The sequence below is a fragment of the Lynx canadensis genome, chromosome D4 (assembly GCF_007474595.2).
Source record: "Lynx canadensis isolate LIC74 chromosome D4, mLynCan4.pri.v2, whole genome shotgun sequence".
NCBI classification, from domain to species: Eukaryota; Metazoa; Chordata; class Mammalia; order Carnivora; family Felidae; genus Lynx; species Lynx canadensis.
Genome location: NC_044315.2, coordinates 66947487 through 66966388, shown reverse-complemented (window position 1 = coordinate 66966388; position 18902 = coordinate 66947487). Strand labels below are relative to the sequence as shown.

The 18902-nt window shown below is 36.1% G+C and overlaps 1 protein-coding gene across 2 annotated transcripts in view; it reads right to left on the bottom strand.

The window, feature by feature from the left end:
* Positions 1 to 5339: 5339 nt before the first annotated feature.
* Positions 5340 to 18902, bottom strand: part of TMEM38B (transmembrane protein 38B) — a 54087-nt gene continuing 40524 nt past the window's right edge. For both annotated transcript variants that reach the window (XM_030293681.1, XM_030293682.1), the window contains one exon: positions 5340 to 7317. In XM_030293681.1, the coding sequence (XP_030149541.1) occupies positions 7105 to 7317 (213 nt within the window). In that variant the 3' untranslated portion in view covers positions 5340 to 7104. The remainder of the gene's footprint in view (positions 7318 to 18902) is intronic.

Genomic DNA, 18902 nt, shown 5'->3' with positions numbered 1-18902 from the left:
AATGAAGATACGTGAACTACAAGCTACACAAAGTAACACAGATGAGTCACAAACATATGCACAAATCAGACACACTAGGACAAATATGGTACAATTCCATTCATATAAAATTCAGAAATAGTCAAAGCAAACATCTGATCTTAGAAGTCAGAATACTGGTTACCTGTGAGGAGAAGGGAAGAGGAGTGACTAGAAAAGAAAACAAGGGGATATTAATAATGCTTCATTTCATTTTGGCTACATGGCTATGGTCTCTGTGATAATTTAACAAGACAAACACAATCTTTACACTTTTCTGAATGTTCTACATCAATTAAAATGTTTAAACGCCAATCTGATAGATGTCCTTTTGAGGAAATGTTCCTGTTTCTAATAGAGATCACTTGCCTTGCGAGTTTCCTCTCATCCTCACCTGAATTGAACTCATCTGCCTCCTTTACGTAGTAAGGTGCTTTCTGAGGGGAGTGCCCTGTCAGAGGTGAAATGTGTGTTTAATTTATCTTCCATGGTGAGGTGTCAACTGCATTTTGATATAGTCAAGGATTAAAAGTCACCTTGAAGCAGATCTTCACTTTTCTGCAAAGAATCTCTTCAGTGGGTTCCTGTACTCAGAGAGAGGCTTAGCAAACTACGTATTAACAAAACTAACAGTTTTTGAATGGCTTTACGTATGATCTCTTGTGGAGGTAGTCACTGAGAAGGAAGTGGAAATAAGGGTTCTAGGTTTGTGTACTGGAAGGTAGTATTAAACGAAAGAGAGTTCATTTCTAAGACATCTATTAGGATATTAAGACCGCAGGATGATTGTCCTTTAAATAGCTGCTGTGAAAGAACTTTACCTTGGCAGCCTTAATAACAGCTAGAGCAGAATTTAGCCTCTCTGCCACCTTATTTCAGACCTAATATTTGGGGGTAACTGTGCCAGCACAGAAATCACTTGCCCTTTCTAATGAGTCTCACATCTTCCTAGAAAATTCTCAACCTTGTTCCTGCTGCCCACACCTTCTACGCATTTCTCAACTGCTTCACCCACCGCGTATTGACTCAAATTAGTGACCATCAACTCAATTTGTGCCATTCCCACTGTCCTTGGGATTGAGTTCAGAGAGGGACTGGAAAGTACTTTAACAATTCTGGACAGTTCAGCTTGAAGTCTCCTTTACTAAGAGTAACATTATAACACTGCTCAAGATAAGGAGTCCGGACCAAACCTGAAGCCCGTTGAACACACTACCACATAGAGGAAAAGATTGGAGCGAGAGAGAGAGAAGGGACTTTTTTCAAATACTGTATTCAAGTGGATTTAATTACCACAAAACTTGTCGTAATACATAATCTGCAGTCATAGGGAAGAATAACAGAAGCCAGGAGGACATGTATCCAACTGAGAATATTGAAAGATCAGACAAAGAATGTGAATATGGTAACTGACATAGTAGAACAGTGATAAACATGATGGATTGAAACGCATGAGTCAGAATGCCATGCAGAGTGATTCAGCTTCTTCATAATAATACCATTACATCACCGCAGCATCATAATAATAATAAAACATAGGAACAGCATAATGAGAATAGACTTCTGAACTTCACTCTGACTTGTGGGATTCAAATATTACACATTGAAATGACTGAGGCACATTATTTGCTCTCGAAAAGGTGCAGAGCTCCAGTTTCACCTATAAATTAACTAGACTCTTCTCTTGTGAAATAATGTTTTAAAAACAGTTTCACATACACTATTTTCAAGACCATCTTTTAAGGTAAGCAATCATGGCAAAGACTGCTGTTTGTCCTCTAAAATGAATTTCTTGCTCTTCCTCAGTAAGGTACCCCTCAAAGTGTCAGACTACTCAAAACAAAGGCTATAACAAGTTAATGTTTTATTAATTGTTGTCATTCAAAGTTTCTTACAAAATACATATATATTTCCTTAGATTTGGTTCTGATATAATTCTCGCCTGTTACATACTTGTATTTTTTTAAGCCAAATCATTTACCAAACAGAACTATCAGTCCTTTGAATTTTTCCTGTCATTATGGGCTTTCATAATACCTAATGTCCCCTGCAAATTTAATTAAGATACACTGTACTTCCTCTCACAGCTAAGATGTCAAATATAAAAACGTTATTTAAAAGCCACTGTAACAGAAGCCTTTCATTTTGTATTATTCTCAAGGAAAGTCTCAGTTTACAGTCTATTTTTATTGATTAGAATGATTTCTAAGTCAAACTTTGTATGATCACACAAAATGTTTATAGAAATACAAATGCCTGTTATCAACTTTATCCTCTTTACCAATACTATAATTCTACAGGGGTAAAAATACATACGAAGTTACTATATTTGTCGGGCAGAAGTCCTTCCAATCCTGTCTCCGCAACCGAACTACTGCTGCTGCTAATAATCCTGCCATATGAATTGACTTTTTCTTGATCCCAATTAAACCTTAAATATCTTTATTACACACAGAAGAAAGTAATACTTTTTATCTTTAAACATGCCACAGAACTACTGTCATGGGTCACCAGACAGTCTGCCATGTAAATTAATGTAAAGTTTGCATACCAGATCACTGCCATGTGAAAGTCATCACAAATATACACTTAGATTATATATTCCAATCCCATACCTACACTGAGCTTAGAAATTTATTTCATTCTTAAAATATTTTCTATTATCACATTCTTATTCACCATCTCTTCTATATATCAGGATTGTGATGAAACAAGGTCAAGCCTGCCTGCAGCAAGTCCCTAAACAGACACAAAGAGAAAAATACTGATCTCCTGTAATATATCAACTAGTAGAAGCACAGAAAAAGTGACCACACACAGAAGGTGTCCAATAATTTTCAACAAGCAGAACCAAAAATTAGGCCCAACTGCCTTGATGAATGACAAAATTATTACTTTACATGACAACATAAAGTGTTTCTCCTCTAAGTGTTTCTCACAATAAAGCTAGGCACTACTACTTTATTTGGAGTTCTTCAGGCAAATACCTTTATAACTTAGGCAAAAATTTAAGACACAGAAAACAGTAACTATAAAATAAATACTTGGAAATTAGATTTCAATATTAAAAACCACTGCTCATTAAAAGACATCATTATAACAATGAGTAGGTAAGCCACAGACCAAAAAGAAAATATGTGCAAAATTCATATCTGACAAAGGATCAATATCCACAATATATAAGAACCCCTATAACTTAATAATATAAAGGTAAACCCAATAAAATATGGACAGAAGATCTGAAGAGATGCTTCACAGAAAATAAACAAATGGCCAATAAGCACACACAAAAAAGTGCTCTATATCATTAATCACCAGGGAAATACAAATTAAAAACATAAAAACCACAAACTACCCATCAAAAGTGGACAAAATTAAAATATTTAACTACTCTAATCCTTGGTAAGGATGTAGAGCACTGGAACTCTCATACACTGTTATGGCGTGTAAAATGGTACAACCACTTTGGAAAAAAGGTCTAGCAGTTTTTTTTTATAAAACTAAACGTAATTCGGGGTACCTGGGTGGCTCAGTCGGCTCAGGTCATGATCTCACTGTGAGTTCAAGCCCTGTGTTGGGCTCTGAGCTGTCAGCACCCAGATCCTGGAGTCTGCTTCGGATTCTGTGTCTCCCTTTCTCTCTGGCCTTCCCCCACTCATACCATCTCTGTCTCTCAAAAATGGAATAAATGTTAAAAAAAAAAAAAAAAAAACTAAACTAAACATAATTCTATTCCCATGTATTTGCCCAAAAGAAATAAAAACATGCTTAATGCAAGAATCATACAAAAATGGTCATAGCAGCTTATTCAAAAGGATAACAAAAGGATAACCAAAATGTGGCATATTCATACAGAAGAATGCCTGCTACTAAGCAATTAAGAAGGAATGAACTACTGATAAATGCAACATAAGATGAATGAATTTCAAAAACATTATGCTGAGCATGAAAGAAGTCTTATGTAAAAGAGAATATATTACCTGATTCTATTTATTCTATTCAGTTTGGGGTGTGTGGGGGGTGCAGTGCAGACTAACTGGAAAGGAACTTCCCAAGGTGCTGGTAATGTTCTGTATCTTGATAGTATAGGATATCTAGTTGTATGCATTTGTCAAAACTATTTAAATGTACACTTACAATTTGTGTATTTCATTGTGTGCAAATTTTACCTCAAGAGGAAAAAAATGTAAAAACAAAAACAAATTAAAGAAATATATATGTTAAAAACAAGAGTGAAATTGTACTTATTAAGAAAAAAAAATTTGATAATCTTCAGGGAAAAAAGTACATAATCTAACGCAAGTATATACAGAAACTGAAAGACCCTGGTACTTACCTGGATGTCTTCCTGGCCTGCTCCCCGATGTGTTCTTCAGGTCTCTGCTACAACGCAATTTTAACAGAGAAGTCTTCTCTAGCAATACTATTTCAACAAACACCCCCAAGTCCCTCACTTTCTATCCTGCTTAGTATTTATTCATAACCTGTAGTACCACAAGAACACATTCGTTTGTTCATGTCTCTCCGCCAGTGGAATGTAAACTCCAAGAAAGCAGTGGAGAGGAAGAGAGCATTAGTGAACACATTATTCCATTTCCAATATATCACTCAACTGCAATCCACTTGTGCTTTGAGGGAGATTTTAATGGAATAGTGTCTGGTCTCAAAGGAATAGATAAACACAGTAAAGAGGGACTCTCTCCCCTCTTCTCTCATCTCCACCTTTTGGTCTCTGCCTAGAGGGAAGCTGGAATTTCTACTGAAATCCATTTACTCCATACACCTGGTCCCTCTCCAGCCCTTACTCCCTCAGCAAAGAGTGACTGATGTGATAAATCAGAATTGGATATTAATTTGGCCACATTTTACTAAAGGATGAAACCACGGAGCTAAGTCAGCCCATATTCTTGCCAGCATCTTGTCTCCTCTTACTTAAGAAGACCTACTAGGTCTTGACTTTCTCACTAACTCCCTATGACTGGCTGTGTGAAACAGGCCCACAGGCCTCTTTCATGCTACACGTTAGGAAAGAAGTTTAAACAATCTGCTTTGCAAACCTAGTCAAGTCTCTAGGCAGCATGAGTAGATTCAGAGTGGGAGGTTTCAAGCCTAAGCCATGTTCTCCAGTACAGCTTTTTCCTAAGAAACTTGAAATGAAGGTTACAGGATGCATGACTAGATTAATAAAGCTTGCAACAATATCCCATTTGGACAGTAATCATTCAATATATACTGAAATCAGTCAAAATGCCAGAGAAGTTCTGAACTACTAACTCAAGAAAAATATAAAACAAAAAACATAAAAATAATATAATACTCCATTGGTGCTAAATAACTTACTTTAATAAATTGTCTTTAATACAAGTATAAAACAATATTCCTATCATTTCAACTACAGTTAAACCCAGACTTCAAAGCTAAGTCAATAATTAGTAACACGTTAATTCTGAAAAGTTTTTAACTACAAGAGTATCAAATATACTACAAAACTCAAATATTTTAATGCTTTCTGACACAGTATTAAAAATAAACTTCTTAGCATCCCAAGGCTATCAAAGGTCCTCTTCCCCCCAAATATTTATTTATTTAATAAGTTAAAGCATAGTACCCTGTTCGTGCTTATATTTATCAAAAAAAATTTTTAATGTCTAACTTCAGTGTGATTTGAATACTTCTATGCCATTCCCAAATGCCTTATATACATACTAACTCTTTGCAGGTAGGAGGTTCATGGTCTTGGTAGAAAAAATCATGTTAGTTACAGCGTTTTAAAATTCTAACTAGACTTTTAAACTATAAAATAAAACAAGAAAGTTTAACATTATTTAGTTAGTACCTTTTCTCCTCTCTCTCTTTTTTGTTGGGGGGGGGGCAAAAAGGACTGTTTTAACATCATTCTTCATTCAAATGGACTATTATACAAGGTTTTAGTTTATGGTTCTTCTTTGTTAGCTGGTTAATATCAAATGCCCAAGGACAATTCTCATTAGAGCTGAACATTTCCACATAAGGGTAATTAGATTTAATTTAAAATAAAGTTAATAATGTATGTATGTACATGTAGATTAAAATACAACATAAACATATGCAAACTAGTAAGAGACATTCACCTAGAAAACTGAAAAGTATCCACTAGAAAGGAGACATAGGGAAAAATTTTAAACTGAAATACTTTTTGCTGAATCCTTAAGCTACTACCACCAACATAGATCAACTAAGATCAGAAAGAAGTTAAGAATATGCAAAATGCTGACAAGAATGATTTATTCTACAATTAAAATGAATGTTTTAAAGAGAAAAAATAACTTTCTAAAATGAAACTTACAAAATAAAACTTGGGTTTAGTAATTTATTAAAAATTTCACCCCTAATTTTCTTTTGAAAAAAAGGAACATTATAAACAAGGGCAGGAAATAGACTTCAGATTGAGACTCATACCAATACTCTGTTCTCAATGAAAAATAGTACTATTTTAAAAAATTAAATAAAATTTCAAATATTTTCCATTTAATGTACATTAAAAAATACAGCATTTATACCTGAAATATAAACTAGTCATTTATTTTCATTCATAATATAAAGTGATTTAGGGAAGGTTTACTTTTCCCAGTGCTCAAAATTAAATAAGAATTGTTTTCCATATCTAGGAATTATACTGATCACGTAAAGTAAAAGTTTAATTTTGCGAAACTAAAGCTCAGATTCAAATAAAAAATGTGTTTGAAAATACCTAAATAAAACAAAGGCTTTAATTTTTATTAGTTTGCAATCATAGCAAGTTTACTTTTTCTAACATTAGGAAAAAAAATCAAGCCCCCTTTATCAATATAAAAATTTTAAAATAATCACAATAGAATCTTTTATATATAACTTAGAAAAACAATTTCACATGATACACTCATAACACTCAGAAATTACAATCCAGAAAGAGACAATCTCCCTGAAATAGAAAGAAGTTCTTTCTTTTTGTCACCTCCATTCCTTATATAAACTTTATTTCACATCATTTACATACAAATATTTATCACCATCTGTCAGGTAGGTAAGAAAAAAAATTCTGCCTTTAGAGCTCATACAGTAAATTTACTAAGTCTTCTTGGTATGTTTCTTTTTAACAGTATCTGGAGCAACAGCTATAGGTTTTGAGGTCGATGAACCAGTACCATTAAAAGATGATTTTGTTTCACTTTTCTTTTCACATGGTGTGAACTGCTGCTGCCAACCAAACAGCATCCGGCTCAATGCGTCCTCAAAGAGAGCAAAAGGCACAGTAGCAGTCTCTGTAATCATCATGGTTATCTGGAAAAAGAAAGTTCAATTTTGAATTTAAACACAAATGTCTTCTGTTTCTCAAAACTGAGAGGAGAAAGTAAATTTTAAAAGAGAGAAAGATTAAAAACACATTCTTATTTACTGTTTAAAAAATTTTTTTATTGAGGTATAATGGACATATTAGTTTCAGGTGTAAAACATGTTTCAATATTTGTATATATTGCAAAACGATCACCACAACAGGTCACCATACATGGTTACAAAGCTTTTGTGTGATGAAAACTTTTACGATTTATTCTCTTAACAGCTTTTGAATATGCAATACACTATGATTAACTATAGTCACCATGCTTCACATTGCATCCCCATGACTTATTTTGTTAACTAGAAGGTTGTAGTTTTTGAGTTCCTTCATCCCTCACTCCCCCCACCCCCAGCCCCTGGCAACCACCAATCTATTCCTTATATTTGAGTTTTGTTTTGTTTGTTCATTTGTTTTTTTAGATTTCACATGTAAGTAAAATCATGTACTATTTGTTTCTAACTTCTTTCACTTAGCATAATGCCCTCAGGATGCGGCTATGTTGTTGCAAATGGCAAGATTTCATTCTTTTTATGGCTGAGCAATATTCCAGTATGTATGTGTGTGTGTGTTACATCTTCTTTATTCATCCACCAACTGACACATTGTTTCTGTTATCCAGGCTATTGTAAATAATGTTGCAGTGAACATGGGGATGCATATATCTTTTTGAATTATTTCAATTTCTTCAGATAAGTATCCAGAGTGGAATTACTAGCTCATAAGGTAGTTCTTTTTTTAATTTTTGAGGAACCTCCAAACTGTTTTGCACAGTGGCTGCACCAACTTCCATTCCCACCCACAGTGCACAAGGGTTCCCCGTCCTCCAGATCCTCATAAACACTTGTTATTTCTTGTCTTTTGGATAACAGCCATTCTGACATTCTGATGTCTCCTTGTGGTTTTGATTTGCATTGCCTGAGGATGAGTGATGCTGAGCATCTTTTCATGTACCTGCTGGCCATCTGTATGTCTTCTCTGGAAAAATGTCTGTCTATTCAGAACTGTCCATTTTTAAATTGGATTGTTTGGCTTTTTGCTATTGAGTTGTATGAGTTCTTTTTGTATTTTGGATATTAACCACTTATCAGATACATGATTTGCAAATATTTTCTCCTATTCAGTAGGTTGCCTTTTCATTTTGCTGACAGTTTTCTTTGCTGTACACTTTTTCAATTTAATGTAGTTCCACTTACTTATTTTTGCCTTTTTTGTCTTTGCTTTTGGTGTCAGATCCAAAAAAAAATCACCAAGACTGATGTCAAGGAGCTTAGCAGTATGTTTTCATCTTCCCGGAGTTTTATGGTTTCAGGTCTTTAATCCATTTTGAGTTAATTTTTATGTATCGTATAAGACAGTATTTCAGTTTCATTCTTTTCCATGTGGCTCTCCAGTTTTCCCAACACCATTTATTGAAGAGACCATCCTTCCCCCATCGTATATTCTTGGTTCCTTTGTAGTAAATAAATTGACCGCATGTGCATGGGTTTATTTCTGAGCTAAAATGTTATTGTTTAATCTTTAGGAGAAGAAAACCTAAGCTAGGTTCTAGAAAATCTCTGTTCTCTGTAAGTTTATACTTAAGCAAAGGAAAAGAACATAACTCGTTAACAATAACACAAGGTACCATATTTTGGGGTGGAAATGAGCAGTACAACCATAAAAATATATCTAGTATTCAAAGGAAATAGGAAGAAAAAATATCATCTACAGTCAACACCAAACAATCAATAACAGCTGTCATTACTATGCCCTTAACATGTGCCAGAACTTTAATAAGTGTTCTATATTATCTCATCTTCTTTATTTTTTTTAATGTTTATTTTTGAGAGAGAGAGAGACAGCATATGCACAAGCAGGGGAGGGGCAGAGAGAAGATGACGGAGGATCTGAAGTGGGCTCTGAGCTGACACCAGCAAACCCGAAGTGGGGCTTGAACTCACAAACCACGAGATCATGACCTGAGCCCAAGTCATGCTTAACCAACTGAGCCACCCAGGTATCCCCATCTTATCCTCTTTAAGTGTAATCCAACAATTACTCCATTATTACTCTCAGCACAGAGATGTGAACCATGGCTGACAGGTTTAGTAACTTGCTTGAAGTCACAGAACTAATAAGCAGTAAAGCAGTTTGGAACACCCAGATTTTGAGTTCAATCACTAAATACACTGTATTCTATCATTATCTAAAGTCACAGATTTTTTAGTAAATGCAGAATACTACCCTTAGGAAAGACTGTAGAAGGTCTCTAATCATCCAATGCTTTCTATATGTATATGTATATGTATATGCATATACATATATTTATACACAAAGCACTAAGACATTAGGAGGTAGAATATAAAGTGCTACCAATTCTTTATTTGGCAAAATGCAGTGTTCAGAGATGTTCAGATTTGTTCAAAAAATTACACTGGTACAAAAGGATCTGGGGACAGAGTTTTAAGGACTAGAATGATCCCAAAAAGCCCAAGAATTTCCAAGAGACAATTCTTCCAGCAAATCTAAGATAATGAATCAAATTAGAAATTTATGGAATCAAATCTCCACAAGAGGCCCCTACTTAATCCACTTATTTGAAGAAAATGGAATCAAGAAAAAAATTCTTATTAACTGCAATACAGTCTAGGTAGTGAGGAGACAGAATAGGTTCCATCAAGGAGAATGGATAAGTGAAACCCATACTGTGCAACTGTTAGAAGTAATAAATAGAAAAGTAATATGGGAAATTCTTAAAAAAACTGTTAGGTGAAAGCTAGAACAAGAGCTATAGTGTGCTATCATTTAGATAAATTAAAAATGCATGCACACACAACACTGTGAATGTACAAAATGTCACAGAATTGTATACTAAGAAATAGCTAATTTTGTTATGTGACTTTGACCTCAATAAAAAGAAACAAAAAAAATAACAAACTTTTTAAATAATGCATGCACACAGGCTTCAAGCTAGCCATGACTAAATAAATGCCTTATATCAGACTCAGTCTCTCACCAAAATCAGTATTAAAAACAGAAATACACAAAACAACCATACAAAGGCACTGGAGAACAACAAATCAGGCAGAACCTAATGGGGCTATCCCTAAGAGAAAGTTAACTGAACAAGGTGAGCTCCACATTCAATCTGGCATTTTTCTTTTAATGAAATGTGTCAATTCACAGCATAGGAGAATAGCAAACAGAAGTCCCAAATGGGCTAAGGAGACAGAGCCTGCAGTCTGAGAAGGCCAAAGCACCTAGGACTTGAGAGAAAGAAAGCTCAAAAAGGAGAGAACCAGAAAAACATTAAGCCCAAAGATCCACGCATAACTTACTCTGGAGAAGTTTACCCTAAACTGTGCAAACACAGGAAGAGATTTCAAAAACCTAGTGCAGAGCAACAGTTGGAAGGCCAAAAGCTGAGCAGACACTTCAGCAGCCAGCTGAAGGTTAGAGTACAAAGCCAGCCAAAGTGGAACTGCCTAGGGATACATCTCAGGCTTAAATTAAGACTCCAAAAGGGTCACATTCTAGAAGGGCAAACCCCAAAGAGAACAGCATTAACAAAACCTAAAACTAACTATCAACAGGATTATAATAATCTGCTTGTGCATTAAACCTGGTTGCCAGAAAAATGTCAGAATATAGTCCCTGCCCTTAAAGTCCTTACAGATTAGTCAAAGACAAGCTAGTCAGAGACAGAGTAAATCAGTAATTACAGAACAGTGAAGAGTAAATGCAGTGATGGAGGTGTGGCCACAAATTTTTAGGTAAGAGATATAGATTTGGAAGTCATTACCATACAAGTAAAAGGTAAAGGCATGAATATGAATGTGATCACCTGGAGAGAAAACATACACAAGGAGAGTCTAAATATAATGTTAATCTACAAGTTTATGCCATTATTGGACAAGATATAAGAAGAACTTCCTTATATTAAATTATTCTTTAGCATAAATAGTTATAATGCAAAATTATCTTGGTCATAACTTGACTTCGTGAACTGCCAATAAAAGATAAAAGAATTCAGATAAAAACAATGGTCCACTGTCAGGAAAACAGCAATGTCTTTTTACAAAATCTGAAAGAAAAGACTGTCAGGATCTAAAGTATTTCCTGAGAACATGAACTATATAGTATTTTTCAAAGTCGAGTGCTTTAATAGAATCTCTACTCCCAGTAGACTCATCACTCAGCTGAGAAGTATTGCTGGCATCAGAAATTACTGCTGAGATAGACTTACGAGGTTCAAGGACAAACTTCTGTGAATTCAGCCTCTTATCAGGTCTTGATTCAGCAAGGTGACACAAATATAATGGTGACAAATGGAACGAATCTTTATTCTTTTACAAATAAAATACAAAACTGTCTCCTTATTTAGTAAACTATTAACAGAAAAAGTGTATTACATAATTTAAATAGCATTTGACTTCCTGGTCTCTTGCTTAAAAAGGGAAATAAAGAAACAAAAAATCTGAGGTCTTTAAGTGCACAAACCGCACTTAATGTTCTTTAGATCCTTCACAGTGTCTAGAATGGAGAGTACAACCAATAAACGTAACTTCTACCTCTCAGGAGCAACTGAAAAACTATTACACAATGTATCTACATAGGCAAAAAAAATCTATCATACAATATATCTACACTGGCAAAATAATATCTACATTATTAATCTCTCTCCACCTAGAATATACTTCTTTCTGTCTCTACCTGCCTAGATCAAACAATCCTTTGTAGTGCAACTCATGTGTCAACTCCAAAACCTTTTGGACACCTTCCAGTGAAAGTCTCCTTGCCCCTGAATGAACTCCCAATGGCAAGTGGCATATTCAACCATGTTTTCTGTTAATCTATACTTTCTTCGTCGGTGATACCACTCATTCATTCGTCAGCATTAACCTGAGGCTACCAAATAAATTAAAATCTTAGGTTTTCCAATTCTTTAAGTAAGCTTCACACCCAGTGCAGAGCCCAATGTGGGACTTGAACCCATGACCCTGAAGATCAAGACCTGAGCTGAGATCAAGAGTCAGACACTTAATTGACTGAGCCGCCCAGGTGCCCCAAGATTTTCATTTTATAAATGTCATTTTCAATAAACTGAGTAAATTAATTATTTCTGGTAGTACAATCTTAGATAATTAAGTATGAGGGAATTAAATACAGAGAGACCTCTGTATTTATCTTGATCATTTATCAGTCAACAACTATAAATTTAAAATCTACCACATACACTAGATACACTGATAGGGATACAGCAATAAATAAAACAAACTTAGTGCCTATCTTCATAAAGTTTAAAAGCATAGTGTACATGTCTCATATGTTTCTTCATAACATCTTAAGGACAAAGTCTGGGTCTTATTTAAAGTTTATATGCTCATGTGTATCCCTCAAAGGGCCTAATAATATTGTCCCACATTCATGTTTTCAATAATATACCATCTGAATATACCTCTCAAGAGCATTCAGCACAACTCCCCAGTCCATCCTTCCTAAATCTGTATCTCAGTTTTCCCCTTGCTTCATTCACAACTTCTTTACAGTTTCCCATTCTGAATCTTCCTTCTCTAAATATTAAAGAATCTCCTGGCTCTGTCTTCACTCCTCTCTGTTTCTCTGTATAATATAACTGCTTCCCTAAGTTGATTTACAAATTTAATACAATCTCAATTAAAAAAAATACTAACAAGTTTTTTTTTTATGGAATTAGACAAATTGCTATTAAAGTTCATATCCATACACAAAAATAGCTGGGAAAATTTTGAGGAGAAAAACAAACATGCAGGAATATTCAGAAAACACTAAAAATGAAAAATTCAAAGAATGCCTGATTCTCCATAGCCTTGTAAACAGAACATACATGAGAAATGGCATCTGAGGATTATTTTAATTAACATTTCTCAAATTATGAATGCTTCGATTTTTTCATATGTTTGAAAGACATCTTCATATCTTTTCCATGTGAATTGCCTGTTGACAGCTTCCTTTTAATTTTTCCATCAGGTTTTTGACCCTGTAACCTTTAATTTTTAAGAGGTTGTTATGTATTACAAATACAAACCATCAATAATATATGTTGCAAGTACTTTTATCACAGTTTGACAACTGTACTTTTATTTTGTCCATGGTGCTTCCATCCACGCAACTTTTTGAAAAATGTTAGAGTCAAACTTGTCAACCTTTTCTTTACAGAAAAAGAAAAAAGTAAGCCCAAAGTAAATACAAGGAAGGACACAATATAGACCTGAAATCAGTGAAATACAAAACAGAAAACAATGACACAAAAAGCTGCATCTTTTTTTAAAAAAAATTTTTTAATGTTTATTATTTTTGAGAGAGAGAGAGAGAGAGCATGAGCAGGGGAGGGGCAGAGAGAGAGAGACAGAATCTGAAGAAGGCTCTGAGCTGTCAGCACAGAGCCAATGTGGGGTTCAAATTCACGAACCGTGAGATCAGGACTTGAGCCCAAGTTGGACGCTCAACCGACTGAGCCAGGCGCCCCAAAGGCTGGGTGTTTCAAACAAATCAATGGAACTTATAAACATCTAGTAGGGCTGACTTAGAAAGAGAGGAGGGGGTGGAGTTAAGATGGCAGAAAAGTAGGGAGACCCTAAGCCTGTCTCATCCCTTGAACTCCGCTAAATATTTAATCATTCTAAACACCAAAGAAATCAACTGGAGGTCTGAATGAAAAAAACTGTAAGACTACATGTAGAAAGGGGAACACTGTTTGGAAGGTAGGAAGTACAGAGAGTTTACAGGGTGAGATACTGCTCTGGGTCCAGCCAGGGAGGGAAATAGCCTAAGGAGGCTATCACAAAGTATTACAAGCAGCAGAGAACATATGGTGGGAGCAGTGCCTGGCTTAAGGGTGCTCAAGTGGTGAAGCAGGTAGAATCCCAGGAGTGACAGCATGGTCTGAGGATCGCTTGTGTCACAAGAAAGAGTGGTCGCACCAAAAAGTTGTGCTGTTTCCAGGCATAAGAGAAGGGGCTTAGTCAGGCTGAGGGCTGCAAGCTGGGGAGCTGCTTTCTGCTGTTTTGACATGAACTCTGAACAGCAGCACAGTCATGCCACTGCTTTTTTCACCAGGCAGACAAAAGCCTGGCGAGACCCTTCCCCAGAGGAGCAGCACAGGTCCGGCCCAGGGAATCCCTAAAATTTGGAGTTTTGAAACTCAGTCATGCACCTGAAATTTAAAAAAATCTTGGACACAAGAGGGGTGATTAATTGCTCTTCTGTGAGGCTTCCCTGAAGCGTGTCAACATTTAGTTCCAGATTCAAGAGTGGGAGGGGAAGCTGGCCACATTCATTCTGTCCTTCATAGCTGAAAGCCTTCAGGGAGCAAAACAGTGCCACCCAGAGGAGGCCGGAGACACTTACACCAAGACCTGCACCCCTGAACCCCTGAGGCTCTTTTCCACTAAAAGGAGTGAGCCTGAGAATCAGTGGGGCAGGCTCCTCCCCCCAGAAGACCAGCACAAATAACTCTTTTGCACCAAGTCTACTACCATAGTATTGAAAAGTGTCAACTCTAGGGGAAATTAGATCCAACTTCTGTTTTACTTTCTTTTTTTTTTTTCATTTGTTTTCTAATTTTTTCAATTCCTTTTTTTTGTTTGTTTTACTTTTTACTATTTTTATATATACCTATTTTTATATTATTTTATTTTTGGATCTACGTCCTTTTAACAAGCAGATCAAAACACACTCAGGATCTAGCTTTTTTGTTTGTTTCTTTGTGTGTATTTCTTTTGTTTTCTGGACAAATTACAAGATGGAGAAACTCATCCAAAAGAAAAAACAGGCAAGAGATCACAGCCAGTGATTTAATCAACACAGATATAAGTAAGATGTCTAAACTAGAATTTAAAACCACGTGGGGCGCCTGGGTGGCGCAGTCGGTTAAGCGTCCGACTTCAGCCAGGTCATGATCTCGTGGTCCGTGAGTTCGAGCCCCGCGTCGGGCTCTGGGCTGATGGCTCGGAGCCTGGAGCCTGTTTCCGATTCTGTGTCTCCCTCTCTCTCTGCCCCTCCCCCGTTCATGCTCTGTCTCTCTCTGTCCCAAAAATAAATAAAAATGTTAAAAAAAAAAAAAAAAGAATTTAAAACCACGAATACAAGAATGCTAGCTGGGTTTGAAAAAAGTATAGGAGACAACAGAGAATCCCTTTCTGCAGGGATAAAGGAACCAAAATCTAGTCAGGCCAAAATTAAAAATGCTATAACCAAGATGCGATCTCAAACGGATCCAATGACAGCGAAAATGGACGAAGCAGAGCAGCAAATCAGTGACAAAGAAGATAAAGTTATGGAAAATAATGAAGCTGAAAAGAAGATACAAAGGCCAAAGATCACAATACAAGACTTAAAGAACTCAGCAACTTATTAAAGAGGAATAACATTCATAACATAGGCATCCCAGAAGATGAAGAGACAGAAAAAGGGGCAGAAGGTTGTGAGCAAATTATAGCTGAAAACTGCCCTAACCTGGGGAAGGACACAGGTATCAAAATCCAAGCAGCACAGAGAACTCCCATTAAATTCAACAAAAGCTGCCCATCACCAAGGCATATCATAGTCAAATTCACAAAATACTCAGACAAAGAAAGAATCCTGAAAGCAGCAAGGGAGAAAAAAAGTCCTTAACCTATGAGGGAAGGCAGATCAGGTTCACAGCAGATCTGTCCACAGAAACTTGGCAGGCCAGAAAGGAGTAGCAGGATATTTTCAACATGCTGAATATGAAAAACATGCAGCCAAGAATTCTTTATCCAGCAAGGCTGTCATTCAGGATAGGAGGAGACATAAAGAGTTTCCAGATAAACAAAAACTAAAGGAGTTCATGACCACTAAACCAGTCCAGCAAGAAATTTTAAGGGGGACTCTGAGTGGAAAAAAACAAAACAAAACAAAAAGACCAAAAGCGACAAAGATTAGAAAGGACCAGAGAATATCACCAGAAACATCAATTCTACAGGCAACACAATGGCACTAAATTCATATCTCTTAATAATTATTCTGAATGTAAATGGACTAAAAGACATAGGGTATCAGAATGGATAAAAAAACAACAACAAGAACAAGTTCCAATTATATGCTGCCTACAAGAGACTCATTTTACACCTAAAGAAACCTGCAGATTGAAAGTCAGGGGATGGAGAACAATCTATTACGCTAATGGATGTCAAAAGAAAGCTGGAGTAGCCATACTTATATCAGACACACTACACTTTAAAACAAAGACTGTAACAAGAGATGAAGAAGGGCATTCGATCATAATTAAGGGGTCTATCCATCAAGAAGATCTATCAATTGTGATTATTTATGGCCCCAACCTGGAGGCACCAAAATATATAAATCAATTCATCACAAACAAAGAAACTCATTGATAATAATACCATAATAGTAAGGGACTTTAACACCCCACTTACAACAATGGACAGATCATCTAAGCAGAAAATCAACAAGGAAACAATGGCTTTGAATGACACACTGGACCAGATGGACTTAACAGATATAATCAGAACATTTCATCCTAAAGCAGCAGAATACACATTCTTCTCAAGTGCACATGGAACATTCTCCAGAGTAGATCACATAATGGGTCACAAATCAGCCTTCAACAAGTACATAAAGATCGTGATCACACCATACCATAAAGATCGCATGGAACTTGAAATCAACCGCAAGAAAAAATTTGGAAAGCCTACAAATACATCGAGGTTAAAGAACATCCTACTAAAGAATGAATGGATTAACCAGGAAATTAAAGTAGAAACAAAAAAATACATGGAAGCCAATGAAAATGAACACATGACAGTCCAAACCCTTTGGGATACAGCAAAGGCAGTCCTAAGAGGAAAGTATATTGCAATTCAGGCCTCTCTCAAGAAGCAAGAAAGGTCCCAAATACACAACCTAATCTTATACCTAAAGGAGTTAGAAAAGGAACAACAAATAAAGCCTAAAACTATCAGAAGAAAAGGAAACAGTAAAGATTACAGCACAAATTTGTAAAAACAAACAAAAAACAGTAGAACAGATCAACAAAACTAAGAGCTGGTTCTTTGAAAGAATAAACACCATTGATAAACCCCTAGCAAGACTTAGAAAAGAGAAAGGACCCAAATAGATAAAATCATGAATGAAAGAGGATAGATCACAACCAACACCACAGAAATATAAATTATAAGAGAATACTATGAAAATTTATGTGCCAGCCAATTGGGCAATCTGGAAGAAGTGGACAAATTCCTAGGAACTCACAAACTACCAAAATTTAAACAGGAAGAAATAAAAAATTTGAACAGACCCATAAGCAGAAAAGAAATTGAATCAATAACTAAAAATTTCCCAACAAACACTAGTCCTGGGCCAGATGACTTCGCAGGGGAATTCTACCAGACATTTAAAGAAGAGTTAATCCTTATTTTTCTCAAACTGTTCCAAAAAATAGAAATGGAAGGAAAACTTCCAAACTCATTCTACAAAGTTGGCATTACCTTGATTCCAAAATCAGACAAAAACCCCACTAAAAAGGAGAATTACAGGGGCGCCTGGGTGGCGCAGTCGGTTAAGCGTCTGACTTCAGCCAGGTCACGATCTCGCGGTCCAGGAGTTCGAGCCCCGCGTCAGGCTCTGGGCTGATGGCTCAGAGCCTGGAGCCTGTTTCCGATTCTGTGTCTCCCTCTCTCTCTGCCCCTCCCCCGTTCATGCTCTGTCTCTCTCTGTCCGAAAAATAAATAAACGTTGAAAAAAAAAATTAAAAAAAAAAAAAAAAAAGGAGAATTACAGGCCAATATATATCCTGGATGAACCTAGATACAAACATCTCCACAAGATACTAGCAAATTGAATTCAACAGTACCTGAAAAGAATTATTCACACTAACCAAGTGGGATTTATTCCTGGGCTGCAGGGCTGGTTCAATATTCACAAATCAATCAACATGATACACCACATTAATATAAAAGAAAGGATAAGAACCAAATGATCTCGTCAATAGATGCCAAAGAGCATTTGATAAAATACAGCATCCATTCTTGATAAAAACTCTCAACAAAGTAGGTACAGAAAGAACAAACCTCAACATCATAAAAGCCATATACAAAAGACCCATAGCTAATATCTTCCTCAAGGGGGAAAAATAGAGAGCCTTTCCCCTATGCTCAGGAACAAGACAAAGATATCCACTCCCACCATTTCTATTAAACATAGTACTGGAAGTCTTAGCCCCAGTAATCAGACAAGAAAAAGAAAGAAAGAGCATACAAATCAGCAAGGAAGAAGCCAAACTTTCATTATTTGCAGGTGACATGATACTCTATGTAGAAAACCCAAAAGACTCCACCAAAAAATTATTAGAACTGGGGAACTGGGTAGTTAGTTGGGCATATGACTGTTGATTTCAGCTCAGGCCATGATCTCACAGATTGTGGGTTTGAGCCCCACACTGGACTCTGCGCTGACACACAGAGTCTGCTTGGGATTATCTCTCTCTCTGCCCCTCTCCTGATCACACTCTCGCTTGCTCTCTCTC